The sequence below is a fragment of the Lytechinus pictus genome, chromosome 1 (assembly GCF_037042905.1).
Source record: "Lytechinus pictus isolate F3 Inbred chromosome 1, Lp3.0, whole genome shotgun sequence".
NCBI classification, from domain to species: Eukaryota; Metazoa; Echinodermata; class Echinoidea; order Temnopleuroida; family Toxopneustidae; genus Lytechinus; species Lytechinus pictus.
The window spans coordinates 23,360,385-23,378,775 of NC_087245.1; the positions used below are offsets into that span (position 1 = coordinate 23,360,385).

At 38.4% G+C, this 18,391-nt stretch overlaps 1 protein-coding gene across 2 annotated transcripts; it reads right to left on the bottom strand.

Annotated features, from left to right (window-relative positions):
- Nucleotides 1-2,118: 2,118 nt before the first annotated feature.
- LOC129259572 (uncharacterized) lies at nt 2,119-18,111 on the bottom strand. 2 transcript variants are annotated; one of them, XM_054897851.2, is made up of 8 exons: nt 17,513-18,111; nt 13,777-13,908; nt 12,681-12,834; nt 7,696-7,833; nt 6,808-7,012; nt 5,590-6,423; nt 4,370-4,934; nt 2,119-4,039 (listed from the first exon to the last, which is right to left on the bottom strand). In XM_054897851.2, the coding sequence occupies exons 1-8, from the start codon at nt 17,772-17,774 to the stop codon at nt 3,684-3,686; spliced, it is 2,646 nt and encodes an 881-aa protein (XP_054753826.2). In that variant the 5' UTR covers nt 17,775-18,111; the 3' UTR covers nt 2,119-3,683. The 2 variants fall into 2 exon arrangements, with proteins under 2 accessions (XP_054753826.2, XP_054753833.2); XM_054897858.2 differs by having other exon boundaries at nt 2,119-4,035; nt 17,513-17,989.
- Nucleotides 18,112-18,391: the final 280 nt, after the last annotated feature.

The window sequence follows — 18,391 nt, forward strand, 5'->3', positions numbered from 1 at the left end:
AACTTTTCCAAAGATTTTTCTAACTTCAAAAACAGTCTATCCGCATTATAACAAACTCAAATTATTATGCTCACTCCGAACCATTATCTAAAAATAACCCTCCCAATTATCCCTTTGAATGACCTATAAGTTCCACATTGTATTCTATTATACATAATGTACTCCCTCTCTCATTGAATGAGTATTTCCTCTACAATTATAACATGAATTTATATAACTGCATAAATTCTAAAGACCTATCCCACTTTTTAAATATGGTGTTTCCAGAGCAAGTATATGATATCAAGGGAAAGTCTGATTGACATGTCTAAGGGCAGTGTCAAAGGTCACAGGAATATTGATTTCACTGCCAAAACGGATTATTTCTCCTCACTTATTTCGCTTTTGCTTGTTTCTATAGAATGAAAGGAGTTTCTAATAAATCTTAATAAGTGTTACTTTTTGGGAGCAATATTATCACTGCCCTTAATATGAAAAAGCTAAAATATTAAAGAATGGGTGATTTTGGATATTCTTTATTTAGAATAATGTTCACCTCATGCGGTGTCAGACGCATGCATCATTCAGATGCGACGAACATCATTTTGAATTGAAATAACACCAAACAGTTGTTCATCCAGTCCTGATTGATTTAATTAACTGTGTTTAACGTCATTGCACAGCTATATCGAGCTCTCTTCGAGCTACGTGCTGCACACTAGACACGAAGATATCATTAATTCACCACCAGTACACCATCTTTACAAACATCATCAACATGAAAAGGGGTTCACCTGCCCTCATTTAACATGCATAACAAAAACAATTTCCTTTACAAACACTATTTAGTTAATACACGAGCAACTACTGCTCCTCTTGAAATAGTTGATTTAAAAGTGGTAATAGTATGCTCTCGGAAATATGAATAGAAACAAACTTCTTATTAAGTAATGTGATATAATATCTTATTTAACACCACGACTTACCGTTTCGTGAACAACCAATCATCTACAGTTTCTCCAAACGTATCCTATCAGGAAAGTTTAATTGAATCCCGCCGCCGCCAAATTCTCGTGGTTCAGAAGAACACCATCGAAGCTGTCTTTCTGGCGAAGGTGAAGAAATAAAACTGAAATGGAGAAACAAGTTTCTTTTTTACTGGTTTATTGTCGTTCCGATTCAACTTCTGGAATAGATTTAGGCAAACTAATGCCAACTGACCGTTGGGCACTTATTCACACATCTAGGTTAAAAGGATGTTTACATCCGAAATAGGAATGTTGATTATTACACGCTGAGTAACGACTCGCAGAGAGTTATCTAAGGAAGAAAGTCTTCGAAGACGGATAACCTCAAAAGCTCCAGCCTTTCTCCGGACAACAATGCCCTTTCCTTCTTTATTTTCACAAGCCCTCTTTAAAAATTACGGCGGCTTTTTTCTGTACGTGACCATCTGATTCGATGTTTTAATATCGGGTTAGATGATGTACTATACTAGATGCTTATGCATCTGGTAGCTTAGTTCACGGTGACCGGGACTCCAACGTCACCGCCAGCATCCAAAGTCGTCAACTGAAAAGGGGACCAGTAATTACATTACCTGAAAGTCGGATTCAACGGCTAATGAACGCACTTTAAGTTGGTACTGCTGGAGTGCGAAAGCCAACGGACGATCGCCGCGTAAAGCTAATGAGGAACTTGGTATGGGGTCCACACGAACAAGAACTACCGCGGTCTTTTTTTTTGTATGAGTTGGTTGCTGCTTCGCCGCTGATCTCTTGGGTATCGTTGCAAGAGGGCGTTTTTATATAAACGGCAAAATACTCTATTTAGTGAGACTTAAAGCAACTTTACTTTATTTGATTTCTTAGCGAGAATTTGCAGTTACCGTTGTCTGCTCATAATCACTGCTATTTTCCTTCACTATAATAGTTAGTTAAACATGTTCAAAATAAACAAAAATTCTTGCACAGATTGAACAATACTTGATGATAATTTCGTCAAATGTGTTTAACTCTCCATATATTTTTAGTTGGAAATAATTACATTCACAAAACACACTCGATTATCATTACATTTTAAAGTGTTCATTACAGTCTTTAAAGTTCGCACAATAATCACACACTGATAAAAGAAGAGTTGAATTTATCTTGTTTATTATAACTTTGTTTTCATTTATGATAAAATAATTTTCACTTCTGATAAAAATGATCCAAAGGACCTACGTTCATAATATACCATGAACAAACTACTTTATAACATATAACGTTTGACAAATGAAATACAATAAGTTTAAAACCAATAATGTCACCTAGAACACATCCGTTCATTAAGGTTAACGCAATTCATGCAACATAAAAAAAAAATTGACATATCATATGACAGATTTTTTATTGATTAAAAAAAGTAAACCTGTTCAATTATAGAATAAAACACCAAACAAAATACTCACAGATTTAAAATTACAACTTACCGAAATAATGTCAATTTCAACTGCGTATTGTTGAATATTGATGACGCTCAATTATGACCTAGCATGATAAAAACGTATTCTGACGGCTGGATTTTGTTTTACATGTTGATAAACATTGATCGTATTCTTCAATCTGAAGACAGTCTTTAACCCCACAAATGTGATTAAGGCTCATCAGACCAGAAAGGTGAATCACTGTGTTTCCATTCATAAAACTTTGATAGTTATTCCCGTACATGTATACAGTATAAATGTGAACTGAAGAACGTTTCTTTTAAAAGTCCCCACATCCCATTCTGAAGAGGAAATCATCTGTGATTATTATGAGCATGCAGATGCCACAATACATATGGGCGCAAAGTTTAGGTTCAGCACAATTTAACAATATCATAACAAAACAAGACTTCTGGGGCCCGTTTCATAAAGATTTACAACTGTTGTAACTTTGCCATTATGGCAAATACCATGGCAACCTTGATTCTGATTGGCTGCTGAGCCATGTTACCATGGTAGTTGCCATAATGGCAAAGTAACAACAGTTGCAAGTCCTTTGTGAAACGGGCCCCAGGTCTATTGCTGCAATTATGCCTGTGTTCAATTTCTTCCTTGACTTTACGGCATACGGCATATTTCATTTGCCACAACATATACTTCGGTTATATATCATGGTAACAAACATGATTGTGACTAAGTCATCTCGGTATATTCTAATACATGCATCATATTCGTGAGCTATAAGTTCTATCGTTGAAACATCTTAAAGTTGTCTTAACTCGATAAAATAATTTGTTAAAATATAATATAATAAGCATTTTTGATAATTTATTTGATCTTATAAAAACAGTTGGGCAATAGGAATCAAATTCCAATTTGAATTTCAGCTGACCTTTAACCCTACGTGGTATTCCTGCTGGAAAACTATAGTATCATACAGTGTGTTCGCAGTGTGAGAATAGTGGACTGTGACGATGTGACTCACATTGTTACAACGTTCAGATTTAACAATGTGAAGGTAATTTCACAATTCACTCTGTGAACACCTCCACAGTGCGAGTTTTCACAGTGTGTTCACATAGTCATGATAGTGGAGTGGACTATGTGAATACGCGATCCACAAAGTCAAATAATAGCGTGGACAAAGTGGTAGATCATTTCTTACTGCGTTCCATTGTTAAGGAAAATTTTTACTGTCTTCTTTCCAGAAGGGACATACCTGGGTCTATTTTCCAGCTCAATGGCAACGATTGCTCATATTGACAGCTTGCAAGAGGAGAGGAAAGTACTTCATTTTCCCCGGTCCTAAGACATCAGATACAAGTCTGACAACATCTTCCGTGGTTCCGTCAACAGAGCTTCCACAAGCAGTGTGAAGTTCCTTGCCCTCTGCGGATGACAAGATGTTGTACGCCACGGATGACCTTTCCGTGCCGAGGCGACGCTCAAGGTATATCTTCAAGAGTTCGAATTTCCCGCGAAGGTCACAGGTCATCTCGCCAGGCTTCTCCGTTAGAGCATGAAGGAGCTCGGCAATCTCGAAGTCTTGCTTTAACACCATGTCACCGGCATGTGTGCGGTCCAGTCTTCTACCTTGGGTAAAAACACACGTTTATCAGTTCATATCTAATGAAGATAAGCAAAGTGTTTTTTTTTTCTTTAATCCATGATAGCAGCTTTATATGCAGAACGTGGCAAAAGCTTAACTAGTTGAACACGAGAGACAATGGTGCGTGTTCTTTCCATTATCATGAAAAATGTGACAATTTTCTTTTATATAAGTTATCTAAAAATTACATTTTGGGGTAGAAATCCCCCTGTGTCACATTAATCTCTCAAGAACGTATAAATATTTTTGTTAGGAGAACAGACAATGCTATTGAGAATTGACGTTATAAAATATCATTCAAAAATATGTTTTACCTGAATGAACTTCTTGCTCTTCTGCAGGTTCAAGGAAGACGTCCTCTTCATTAGGAGGAATTACGTCAGGTTTTGCTCCAAGACGAGTATCTTTGTTGTTGTTATTCTTCTGCCGAAGGGACTTGGATCTCTGGCTCCTCTGAACGCTGTCACGAGACCGTCTTCGAAGTGCATTTCTTCTTTTGAATTTTCCAACCGATGTTGAGCTTGGTGAAGCAAAGCTACAGGTGGAGTCGGATGAGATGCTTTTCATGACAGGCTCCTTTTCATCTCCTGTTTCGGTACAAACCTTGTGGTAGGGAACAATGTCCGCATCATAGTTTAACATGGATGATGTCCTCCTTTCAATCCTACATTCACACTGGCCACATTTAGAGGGCGCCTGTACGTCATCCGAGGATAGATGAGGCAGGTTGAGTGTGTATGTACCGTGCTTGATGCGTGTACGGGGTCGTGAAGGGCCTTCAGGTGTCTTTGGAAAAAGGCAAGTAATAGGAGCAGATGATCCCTTTCTCGGTCGCTGTGAACTCTTCATTGTTGGTACTGTTCTTGGGGTTGTGGAAGCCTGGTTGGTTATATGAAAAAAGAAAGGGATGATGACTGTTGTTTTTATAATATAAAAATCGCTTCATCGTTTCATACAGACCTACATTTTGTTAATTTCATTTTAAAATTTATATAATTATATATTTTTGTATGTTCTTGTACATAATTATTGTCATTACAGTCAATCACTTTTGAGAATATTTTGATATAAACAACTTGGCTGAGTCATTATTTGTCCAAGGAATACTAAATAATCACGAAGAGAAATTGAATTGTATTCAGAATGCAAGTTTAAGACCTGATGATGTCGTTTTTTACTCATTTTTTTTTCAAACAAACAACAAGGGTATTAATTAAGTGGCCAAAAATTATATTTTTATACTCCTTTTTTCCTCTTTTTTTTAATTCCCCACGTGTGTCCTTTTATAAATACTTGAAATAATAGAGGCGCTCACCCCAAGGAAGGAAAATATTAAAGGGTAGCAAAAGAATACAAAATCTCAGAAACTCATCCGGAAATTGTTTCTATATGTGACGAAATTACATTAAACATTTTTTATAGTGGATTTGTACAGTGTCATCGTTTTGAATTCAGCACTGATTATGCAACATATCACCGTATAAAGGTAGTCCTACCATCTACGTGAAAATTAGAAAGGGGTTAGAGAATTTACCATGTGATTCTCGGTGGAGGCTGGTGTCTGAGTCGACTTCACTTCAAGGTGTGTAGATGGCGGTCCACTCTTTCGCCTTGATGTCTTCGCCTTCACCAACCCGCCACAGGACCTTTTATTCTCCCGATGGAGTCCCGGCACAGTCTGGATATCATTTCCTGTCATCTCTGAATGGGGGCGCTTTGAGGTTGTACTTTCACCCGAGACAAGCCGAGAGAGAAACTTCGAATCTTTCACTCGCTCGGGCAGGGATTGGCGCCGTTTTTTCGATGGAATGTCACATGGCATCTCAGGTTGATAACATGGATAAGGTGACTCCAAGGCAATTGCAGGAATGCACGACCTTCTTTTTCTTGACATTGTAGATGGTGTGGCATCTGAAATTTTCTTGTGGGACTTTGTCCGGGAAATGGATTCTCCCTTCCTGTAACGACCGTAAAGTTGTCGATTATCAGCACCGTATCCAGAAGCACCCTCACAAAGGGAGCGTTCGCGAGAGGCAGTCACTGTGGACGTTTTCCCGGATAGTTTTCTTTGACTCATCGCCCTTTCAGGTCGATGTCGAGATCGGACGGGCGGATCGACGCGGTGGACTGGTTCACTTGCAGAATAATGATGGACAATTCTTGGTTTAGCTTTCTTTGTGACCCTACAAGTGTCAATGACCACTGGGGAATCAGTCCTTGGTTTCAGCTGTCTGCTTTGTACTATCGGTTTGTCAGACAACCGATCAGCTTGGTGGAACCTTCGAACACGTTTGGAAGCATTTTGTGATCTTGGAGGTATTGCGTAAGGGGAATTCGAATACACTTCCTGAAGGTTCTCTCGATCTTCCTATATTAAACCAGACAGAGAACGGATGATATAGACACTGCTTTCTTGTGTTAAATTTGTTTTATACTTAGTGGAAAATATAAACCAAGGGAAACAGTCTTTATTTAGAACTATACCAACCTCGAAATAATGATTTATATGTATGTGCCACCATACAAGGAAACGAACCTTGAACCGACCGAGTCAGTATCGATAAGCTCAAATATATATTTAAAAAAAGTGAATTCAATATGAATTTTAGGGGGAATCTTGTTATATCAACCTACGCCCAAAATTCCAAAATCGAATATGAGCATTACCAGTTTTAGCCTTTTGTTTGAAAAGCCACTCAAGCCATAATACACACATGAATGTTTAATGATCCAATGATCATGTTCAACTTACAGACTTTCTAGATTTTGCATGACCACGAGTTCCTGTACTTGGAGATGTTGAGGGTGAATTCGGTATGAGTTTTCGTTGGTCGGTGAAAGCCTTGACATATGGCCGTATATTATGAGAAGTAAGGATTGCATGTGCAGATGGTCGCATGTTGGGACTCACAGAAAGAAGAACTGCCACAAGCTCCTCGATAACGATTCCATAGGTCCTTCCAATGAAACGTGATTGTGTAAAAGAAAAATGTGAAAGGATATTTAAGGATTTATCTAATAATCTAAGACTTTTGTATTTCCCACCATACAGTGAATATAGTCTATTCCTAGATGATCAAATTTGCATGTGAAGATTTATCGTCTATGTTGTAGGCCATATTGAAAAGACAGTGGGAAACGACATGTTGCATAGATGTTGGCGCCTTTGAGGCACTTGAACCCTCTACACCTAAATAAAAAGTACTACAACCGAAAACAATGATCTGGAAAAATGATATGTCATTCTTTCAACTTTGGGAATATCATGTCAAAATTGAATTCGCCTGACTTTCTATGCCATCGAAGGCAATTTAGCTTATAAAGACAGACTATACTTTATATAATCCAGGACTTTGATAAAAATGCAAATTATGACTTACGAAATAAATTTGCCATCCATGCATTACTCATTATCATAATCGTAGATCACTCTTTACCACATTTCATCATATCGATTGTCAGTTTAAAAAATAATCAGAGTTGGTGTTTTCATCGGTAGATAAAACAAATGGGAAGTCTAGTAGGAGTGATTTGAATAAGCTGTGACCATGATGACTAGGCAAAAAAAAAAAAAAAAAACATTTTACCCGCTAATGCATTTGCTAAGAGGATAAAACCAAATATTCAAGACGATACCAACTTTGAAATAGGGGTGTACAGGCCTCTTAGTATGCGCATGATGAGGGTAGATAATTCATGTCCTTCGAATGGGCGTGTAAGGGTTACTAATTCATACAGGATACAACCTGCTGCCCACATATCACTCTTCTGGTTGTATCTAAAAAAATGTAGACTGTCAAGGAAAACATAATCAAATCAATAGCACTATATATGCATTAGAAAATATAAAATGCTATACAATGCAGCTTGAATATACATGTACGTCTGCATGAATTTTGTTAATCAATTGAGTGATTTCAGCAGATTTCAGCAGATATTATGCGTTCAAGCAAACTTCGGGATTGAATTCACAATCCAACCTTGTTAGTATGCAAGTAGGCCTATATGCCTATCATCATATCCCTGGTCACTCCCTTAAAATCTTCAAGGAGAGGTCCCGTTTAGAGGTCAGAAAGTGTTCCTTGGCTTCAGCAACATGGTGGTGGAAGACTAGAACAGACTACCTCAAGAAATAATCGACTCAAAATCTCAAATTCTATTGATGATTTCATAACTCGACTGGACAAACACTGGAAGACCGAGCGATTCAACCTCTCATAGCCAAACCGTCTTAACCCATGAGCATGTGCAATAAAAAAAAGATAATTTCAAACTATAGATAGTCTAGACCGAGGATGACAGGATCTACCTCTCCTTGTATCCAGATGATGATGATGATGATGATGATGATGATGATATATAGAGTGATAAAAATATCAATTAAAATGCACACAAGTGTTTAAAATCAATATCCTACAAAACGTGCAAATTCAACTCATGGAGATGAGTTTGTTTTAAAATTAGATTTGTATCGGCAGTACGTAACTTCTTTCTTTTCAGACTCGGTTAAGCCTATCATGCCTACGCCGAATGCTAATTGAAATTTAGAAGCTAGCGAATTAATTCTGGTTCACACCACATTCGGTTCAGTAAACCGTGCCCAAATCCGTATCAAATCACTCGAAGCTAGAACGGATGCATAATAACTGTTCAATCCTGATCCTTTTGGTTACTTAACAGTTATACCTCAGTCACATTACCCATACGGCGGTCGTATGGCGACTCTTGGCGAGTCGGAAACAGCCTTTTTAACATTTTTTGTACCAGATACTACACTCTTAAAATGTTGGGCCACATTCGTTTAAAACATGTATCCAACTCTGGGTAGTTGTTAATACATGTAACCAATATTTGTTTAAACTAGCCAGAATTGGATAAAGTTTTAACCAATATTGTTGTGTGGACAGTATGCTGCCCAACATTTTTAAGAGTGTATGTGGTAAGAATAAAACGGCTATTTTCGACTCGCCCTACGGCCGCCGTAGGGGAAATGTGACTGTGGTATTAACAATTGGTGTGAACAGTCAGTTCCGAATAGCATGAATAGTACGGACAAATTATTTCTTCCTACTTTTTATCACCCATACTATAGTGCCATCACCGGAACCAGATTCGGTGTGCAGATAAGGGGCCGGGGGGGGGGGGCTCGGGATGTCATCCCGTTTAAGATATGATTAGTTACTTTTTGGTATTTTTTCAAAATGTATTACAAGCGAAGTTTTATTATTGACAATATATTTTCTAAGCTCGCTCGCTTCGCTCGCTTTTGTGAAATTCTACTTCACACGCCATAGTGTGCCCCCTATCGTATTGGCTATCACATCGCATCACCGCATTTGGGAAATGATGCGTGAGACGATCAAGCGCATCAAAATTAAAACTGCCTAGTATTCTCCTTCACGGTCAGAAGATGACCCACAGAGATAAGAAAAAATGGGGTTTCGGTCTTTATCCTTTCCTTACATTTCGCGTGTTCTTGAAGTGATAAATACAGTTTTTGAAATGTTAAGGTGTGAAACCCATTTATTAACGTAAAGGTGATTCACACTATCGATCAGGAGGTATAATCAACGGGAAAACGATTTGGAGATTTCATGAAGAAAAATACCCTCCCTCCTCTCTACCCATTCTTCTTTATATTTATTGTTTTGAAGCAAATTTATTAGCATGCGCAATTTACATTGGATTGAACATTTACAAGAAGGCTTTGTGAGGTAAATTTAAGATTTTATGTGTGAAGTTGGAAAATTCAAGTTTTCACACTGAGATGATTCACAATATTTCCTCAAAAGCTATCTTGAATTTGATCGATGATCCAGGATGACCTTCATAGCCTTATATTAATTTGAATAAGACATGAAGAAAAGTAAAAAAAATCTATTGAATAACTCAAAATAATGCGGTTGTTTTCGAGAGTTTCTAAGAAAATGTCTTCAACCATTATAATTGCAGAGAGGGAACCAAAATCGGTCAACTAAATGCTATCTGATGTAATACCTCTTCGTTTGTCCATTGAGACACTTACTTCTACATGGAATGATTGTCACGCAAACATGTACCCAGTTAAAGAATATTTTTGACATGTCGGTGAAAATGAAGGGGGCGGTGTCGTCTCTAGCGTACCTGAGAGAACTCTGGATACCTCCTTGTTGTTGTTTTTAAATGTTTTCAAATGACGAGTTTGACGGGACAGCTCCTAAATTGATGATGAGGGGGGGGGGGTGTCAGAAAATTTTGCTCCTCCTGACGAGGCTTGCTTGCCACGGCAGGTACGCCACAAGCTATCTGGTTCAATATAAGTGAGTCACGCAATCACACGATGTAAATACGGGGATGTAGGAAGCATTTACTGAGCGCTTTTAAGTCACAGGACGCCAAGGGCCGTTTCCAGACAGAATTACAACTTACTATGGTAACTTTTAGATTGTACCATGGAAATCTTCCTTGTGATTTGCTCAGGACATAATGAGCCCAAATACCAAGGTGGTTAGTCTATCATGAAACAGCCCCCCCCCCCCATGTTCCTCGAGTGTACAATGTTATTTCGAAAACGACAGCGTTGCCACCAAGCATCAGTAGAGTCTATTGAAGGATCGCTGGCAGGACATACTCCAAACTGGACTCCAAATACATTAAATCAGTAGTGATTTATGGTTTGAAATAATAAAGTGTGCATGAAAGTGTTTTATCAATGTGGAATACGTCATGAAAGACATAGGCAAGAAGATTTGAATGTGTTTTTATGCCAGTGACGCGAAAATATGCTTATAACGAACGCTTATGTTGCAGTTTATGTCTACCAAATATCGAAGCCTTCCCAATATGAGGCACTGTTTCGCGTTGTCATGGTAACTATTCGTGGTAAATTATAGCGCCACTTCCCTCTTTTGAGATTTTACAGCGCTGAAGTATTATACCTATATACATTCGAGGAGAATTAAAAGTGAACATGACAGATAATTACGAGAGAACATTGGGGGGAATTAAGTAGTAGATAACGGGGTCCCAAAGGCCTGAATGGATTTGACAATAAGGCAATCAGTGGTTTCACTGACATAGGTTGTAGAGTTGATGGAACCGGTTGAGCGGGGGAGGGTTGTATTCCTTTGGTTGTATTGGTCAGACGTGGCGTACGTGTCGCGTATAAAAGGCGGCAAGTTCATAATCATTACTTAAAGGTCACTTTGGGGGCGATTCCATACGTGTCGTACGGGACATTTTGACAACAATTTTCTAGTTTCCTAGCCGAATGCTTGAGCAATAAAATATTATTTTTTGTCAATGAGAAAACTATAGTGGGTAGTCATGTGAAAAACTAATAACCAACACCAAAAAAAAAAGATTATGGGTAAATTATAGGTGAAAATGTTGTGTGTCGTACGGGACGCAAGAATGTCCCGTACGACACGCAACATTTTAAGCTCTAATTCACCTATGGACAACATATTTTTGTTGGTTGTCAGTTTTTTGCATGTCTACCCAGTAGTACTTTAATATTACCACAAAGCAAATTAAAGTTCTTCGTTCGTTTGGACAGCAGGTTGAAAAATGTTGTGAAATTTGCTGATTTTCTAGCATGGAATCGCCTCTCGCAGAATAATGTATACCCATTTTAGAAGGGGATAATTTCGTTCAAAAGTGCTATTCGATATACAATAAAATGTTCCATACCAGTCTGACCAGTGTTCGATGTCACTTGAGACTTCAAAACTTTCGTCCTGTTGCATTGTGTTCACTGTATGCTATACACACTAAGAAATAGGGGGTAGAACCAAAGGCCAAAGGGGTTGGTGCAATAGTAGCACACAGGGTGCTAATGAGCGCAATAGTGCTCATTTGTGCACCTTTAGGGGTGCTTTTAGCAATATTAAGTACCATATACACTTTAAGAAACGAAGAGCTACGAAGCGCTAATTTAGCTCTTAAAGAGCGTGTATAGTGACTGGACCTCGGAGTGCTGATTTTTCTCGTTCAAATTTGAACTAGACAAATCAGTACTCCGAAGTGCAGTCACTATACACGCTCTTTACGAGCTACATTAGCTCTTCGTTTTCTGTGTATGGTGTAGAGACGAACAATATAATAAAGGTGCAAATTTGATTTTTTTTTTTAACGTCAAGTAGGCCTATTCACATTAAAAGGTGAAAAGTTTCAAATTTAAGGGTGCAAACGAGCATTTTGTTGGTGCAAATAAAATACAAAAGGTGAATTTTTGCACTTTTTTAACTTAGGGTGGAAGGTAATAGCCCAAAAGTTGGGTACAAATATTTCATTAAGGTTGCAATTTTTTTTTAATGTGTGTATACCCGGTGCCTGTTTGTCGAAAACGGTTACCATAATTATCTTCATATGTTCTCGATAACTCTTTTCAGTTTATCAACATAGATGGTGTTTAATCTTTTTTTTTCAAATCGTCTGATATCGGCATGCATATCATAGATATTAGGGCATTGGTGCGTTATCACAAACTTCCGACAAAAACTTCTCACCTTTCCACTGTGGTTTGCCTTGCATTGTCAAAGAAATTGGTGCGTTGTAGCATGGACCTATTAATAGGTCCATGGTTGTAGAAAGCGTCCGCATAGTGATTGCAAAAAAAACCTACCTATTTGATTAAAAGGATACGGCTGTCTCTGGCAGATTTCTGGTGATAGGTAATAGGGTGTACCGATAGTTGTGTTTGCGTGGTCCATGGTATTATGCAACATCTTTGCGATTCCAAAGTCACCCACTTTGATGATGCCTTTTGATGTGAGGAACAGGTTTGAAGGCTTAAGGTCTATTATGAAGAAATCAGATGATGAAAGGAAGGAATATAATACCAATACCAATTATGAACAGAGTGATTAGTTAGAAATACAAGATCATCGTGTCGGGGTTGGCGGTGTAACAAATTATAAAAATTATTATTATGGCATCAGAAATTCAAATATATTATGAGGAAATGAATCGGTATTGGTGGAAGCGTCGTAGTGTAGCGGTTCTGACTCTCGCCTTGCAATCAGAGGGTCGTATGTTCGAATCCCACCGCGGCCTAGGCGTGAATCCACAATATTTACCCCTCTCCACCCAGGTGTTAAATGGGTACCTGGTAGGATGCGAAAGCCTACTAGCAATTGAGTCTTGATTCCACTCCCCAGGGAGTGGAGAAAGTGCATACATCGTGTGCGGGCATGCAATGATCTGATGTCCAGGGTAATAGAAATTGCAATGTAAAGCGCTTAGAAACAAGGTGCAATAAGCGCTATATAAATGTAACTATTATTATCGTCATCATGGAAGATATGAAAAGGGAACGTCATACTTTACAATGTTGGCGAATATCTTTATTATAAGGAGGGAGGTATTAATCATGTGAACAGTCGTTATCATGATGTCATGAATATTTTTCCGCTTCCACCGAAAAGGGTTATATTCATCTCCCTTACACATGTTAAACGTTAAACAACATGGGGTACATAAAAATAACATTTGTCTGCATGAATGTCTGCATGAGTTGTATTATCAAAATGATAAAAAATGGGATATTCTATCCCATTTTTCTGGCTTAATCAGGGAGTATTTCCCCGTCCGATTTCAAATTCAAATAATAAAAGTTGCCTAAAATGTTATTACAATACAGACCCACTTTGAATAATTCGCAACATCCTGTGTAATGAATATTTGCATACTGGCATTTGTTTTCGTATTTTCTGACAAGAACTTTCTCTTTTATCCTTACCTCGATGTAAAACCTTTTCAGAATGTATATAGTAGAGAGCCAGGCAGAGCTGCACAAACCAGTTCAAGATTTGAGGAGGATGGAAACTGTCCCCAGATAATTTCGCTTCCTCAATTTTCTCCGCTAAATCCCCTGCAACAATAGGCAGAATAAAAAAAGTATATTGCAATAGAGCGTGATCGATTAAAGTGAGCATCAGGGTAAAAATTCATTTTTATATTTTTATGATGTAATCACTGCCGGATCTTTCATTGATATCTAAGGTTACTAAAATCCATATATGTTTATTTGGTAAGATCCGGAAAGTGACTGGAATGACTCACTTTCGAATAGGGGTGTTGAACACTGCTGTCACGGACGGACGCTTTTGAGAAATATTGATTTGGTCCTATTTTGACAATCATTAGATTGCCTTGAGTTTTGTTTGCAAGTAATTATAGATGAGTCACCAAGTGAGTTTGCTAAAATACAAAAAAATATTAGGAAATATTTGTCCAGGAATGGTCATACCGCATTTTTAATATTCATGTTTATATGTAAATTCGTCCGTCCGTGACAGAAAGAAAATTCAAAAGTTGTATGTTCTATTGCTGGAGCAATAAACTTAAACAAAAACATGCTGAGCTATCTCACTAGCAAAAGACCTAAAGGTGTATGTAAAAAACCCAGATCAATAAATATTCTTATGCGAAAGTTGAATATTGTCACGGACGGACGAAATTTTATCACGGACGGACATTTGCATTATGTTGCAATGGTATTTGTACACTGCAAAAACGTCGGTGTTGATTTAACACCAGCCCGGAATCTATATATGTCCACACCAGAGAAGTGTTAAACAACACCGGTTTTGGTATTAGTCTAACACCAGATAGGTGTTTATACAACACCAATTAGTATTAAAACAGCATCGGTTTGATTAAAAAATATCAGGCGTCAGCTCTCGAAGACCCCCATTTCATGTCAAATTCCAAATTCCATTTCCCAATTATTCTCATTTTCAGACGACCATCTAGTTCTTATGCCCCCTCCCCCCGTTTCGAAGCAACTGCAGCTCTTAACGGTATGCCTTTCCAAATCAAAATGCCCCCCCCCCCCCGGGGGTGGTGGGTACTGACCTTCTTCCGATAGTGTAAATAAAATTGTAAAGATGGCTGTAGTTTGACATAACAAGTATCCATTCATTTTTATTCAAACCACCTAAATGTCGCTCTTACAAAAAAATGTTAAAACGGCTGTTTTCGACTCGCCGTCGGTCGCCGTATGGGAAACGTGACTGTGCCTACGAATCTTTAAGAAGCTCCAGCATGTCCAGAATGATCGTACTACGAACAATAGGGTTCCTACGAACACATCGTTATACAAATATTTGGGAATGTAGCTTGTGATACAGTCGAGTCAATAAAGAAGATGAGGGATTACTCTTTCATGATCCGGTATACATTGGCCATCTAAACTTGGGTGACCTTTATATGATACTCGTCTATTCTTCCCAAAAATATAAGTACGTCATAGGATTGATTCTTATAATCTTATGCTCTCATATGGATCAGTGCCCATGTTCTAGTTACTATGGTTACAGCTTTATGATTTTTTTTTAATACGGAATAGCCCAAGACTATATAATTATACTAAATTACATGTTCGCATGATGACATTACTTGACAAAGTAAGTAAAAACAGGTCTTTGCATACCATATCGAGCATGTCATTTTGAGAAATTGATCCTCTGCTATTGAACGAAATTGTGTGGCAAAAGACCTTGCTTGTGATGGTGGCTTTGTTTTTAACAAACGCTTGTCGGAGGTGAAACTTAAAAGAACATATACAAAACGTCAAAGCTGAAAATAGTTGTCTTGCAGTTGCGTCATGAGCCGAAAGTTTGAGGAGACGGTGTGGCGTATGGGCGGGGGTTAAAAAAGAGAAGGAGCAAGTGACAATTTTGGCCCTTAAACATGTATAGGATGGGGGTGGGTGTCTGGATACTTAAAATTATTGAGGCCTCCCCACTAGCGTACCTAAGATTTTCCAGAAGGGGGGCAAATATTTTGGAGGATATTTCGTCCGCGAAAAAAATTGACAAGCAAAAAAAATATATATATAAGGTCTTCAACCACAAATAAAGGATTTCTTACCACAAAAAAATTTGACAAGCAAAAAAAAAGGGTCTAAAAACAAAAAAAAAAGGATTCCTAACCAGAAAAAAATTTGGCAAGCAAAAAAAAAAGTCTTCAGTTTCAAAAGAGGGGGTACACGTCTGTTTTTATAGCATTTTTACATTACAAATTAATAATTTGGCTTCTCAAAAAGGGGGGGGGGCACGTCCCCTGTATCAGTTGTGACTCGTCAGGGGGGCAGGGATACGTCCCCTGCATGAGTTGTGACTCGTAGTCTGCCCTCTGCCCCCCCCCCCCCTTAGGTACGCTAGTGGGCCTCCCCTGTTTTGTTTTTGGATTCAAAAAAATGAATTGAAAAATTGTACGCGTCATCAGTATTTTTTCTTTACAATATTGCCCAACATTATTGTACTAAATTGTAAAAACTATGCGTGAAAATTTTTTCAAATGGCTGTTTGAAATCGATTGTCCGGACACACGACCTGTCCGGACACACATCAACAGGGTACTGAATTCGCTTGCAGTCATTTACAAACTGAAGAGGATATCGCTCCTTAAACCCCCATCACACTTATTCGGAATCAGCAGGAATCAAGCAGAAGCTGGAACGAAAAAAATATTCAAAAAATCTAGAAATATTTGGGAGGAACTTATGAATTTACCAAACTGGAGTTCAAATTCAGTAAATTGACCAGGTGAATCATCATACACTAGTCAAAATGAGCCGCAATGGAGTCAGATTGATAATTCGTGCTACATTCTTGGACATTCTAGGCGCATTCTAAATATTCTGACTGCATTCTGGGTGCATTCGAAATATTTTTGTCATTTCTTTTGGCCGTCCCGAAGGTTTTGGTCATGTTCAAAACATTCGAGGGGTATTTTCGAACGGTGTTCGAAGTAGATTTAAATGACCAACTGGTGGTCAAACAATAGTCCTTTCATTCAGGCCAATTCTGCTTGATTCGGAATAAGTGTGATGGGGGCTTTAAGTTCATGCATGGGCGAGAACACATTGAAGACACAATGTTCACTGAAGTTCACATAAGAATGGCTTATTCTGGTTTCAATATGAGCTCATTCAAACATATTAAAATTTGCCTCAATCTGTTGGATATAGATAATCTAGATGGGTTAAGAAATATCGGAATTGGTCCCTCAAAATTTTAGTTAATATGATAATTGTCAAAGTATGTTCCACTTGGTTTAGCAATTAACAAAAAACACAACTCTTGAACATTCATCAAGGATTGGAGAAAATAAATAATTGTCCCCTGTGGATATTCAAAAATTTCTTTTTTTTTCATTGAAGCCTTGTCTGTGATATGAACGGACCTCTCATACATGGCTTGATTGATCCACTGATTTTGACTCAAGGGCCCGAATTCACAAAGGTGGACTAAAGTTATACCGGGGAATAAAACGCGCCATTTAACTTCATTTTAATCCATGACTAAACTTAACCCCGGTATAACTTTAGTCCACCTTTGTGAATTCGGGCCAAGAAGATGTGGGGACATTTGGACCAAGTTATTTTGCTAAAATCATAATCATTACATTGCCATCTTCTATAGGGGGCTCTTTCTTCTCCATATTTTTGGGTTATATAGATCACTTACCTCCATCCCCGTACTCCATCACAATAGCTAGTATCCCGCCTCCACCGGCAACGAAAGCCTCACGGTACCGAATGATGTTCACGTGCCTCAGCCGTCCAAGAATAGCGACCTCGTTGACGGCTCTTTCTCTCTCCTTTTCGCCCATGCCGACGACGTTGATCTCTTTGATGACGTAAGGTCGACGACTTTCACGAGAGCGTACCAACCAAGCTTTGCCAAAATTTCCCATCCCTAAGACCTTTTGGTATGAGTATTTCTCCATTATCTTTTTTAGGTTTGGTGTTTGGTTGTAGCTCTCGCGTGTGTAACTTATCCTGTTCCCTTTCAAAGCCTAGACCGGCTTTGCAAAAACGTCTGTCCTCTTTGAAGAGGAAGGATAGAGGTAACGTCGATTCGATTTCCCCATGGAATTTACGCCCAATCCCTCCACCATCTATGAAGCAAGAGGACCTTTTCACTAGAGCGTGACAAATCCAGGTCAAAAGAAAGCCTAGCTGGATAATAATCGTCTTTAAGCAGGTATACGCTTTCCACATGCAAGTTTCACGCGTCTGCAGTTTGTGAAATCGGCGTATTTGTCTTGTGCGGCTTTCCATAGTGATAGCGTCGAGCTGGAGGTTTGACGATTTCACGAAACGAGCCCCCAGTAATCCAACAAAAAAAACCCGGACTAAAACGTGACAAAGGACGCCATGTAGTGGTAATGAATGAATAGTTTAACCTTTCAAAAGACAAACGTTGAAAAGATTGTAAGCATTCCAGTTTAAATAGATGACGCTTTTGATAACGAAATTGCACAATACTATCCGACTGTAGCAACGTGACAACGTTGTTTTTTGTTTTGTTTTTGCTGCGTGCAAGAAAAGAGACACAATCGGC

Coding starts and splice junctions, on each gene's coding strand:
- LOC129259572 (XM_054897851.2), bottom strand. CDS start 17,774: ATGGAGAAATACTCATACCAAAAGGTCTTAGGGATGGGAAATTTTGGC. Junction 12,835..13,776: donor TGAAAAGGTTTTACATCGAG/GTAAGGATAAAA, acceptor TCTTCATAATAG/ACCTTAAGCCTTCAAACCTG. Junction 7,013..7,695: donor CTGTACACCCCTATTTCAAA/GTTGGTATCGTC, acceptor TTTCATTGGAAG/GACCTATGGAATCGTTATCG.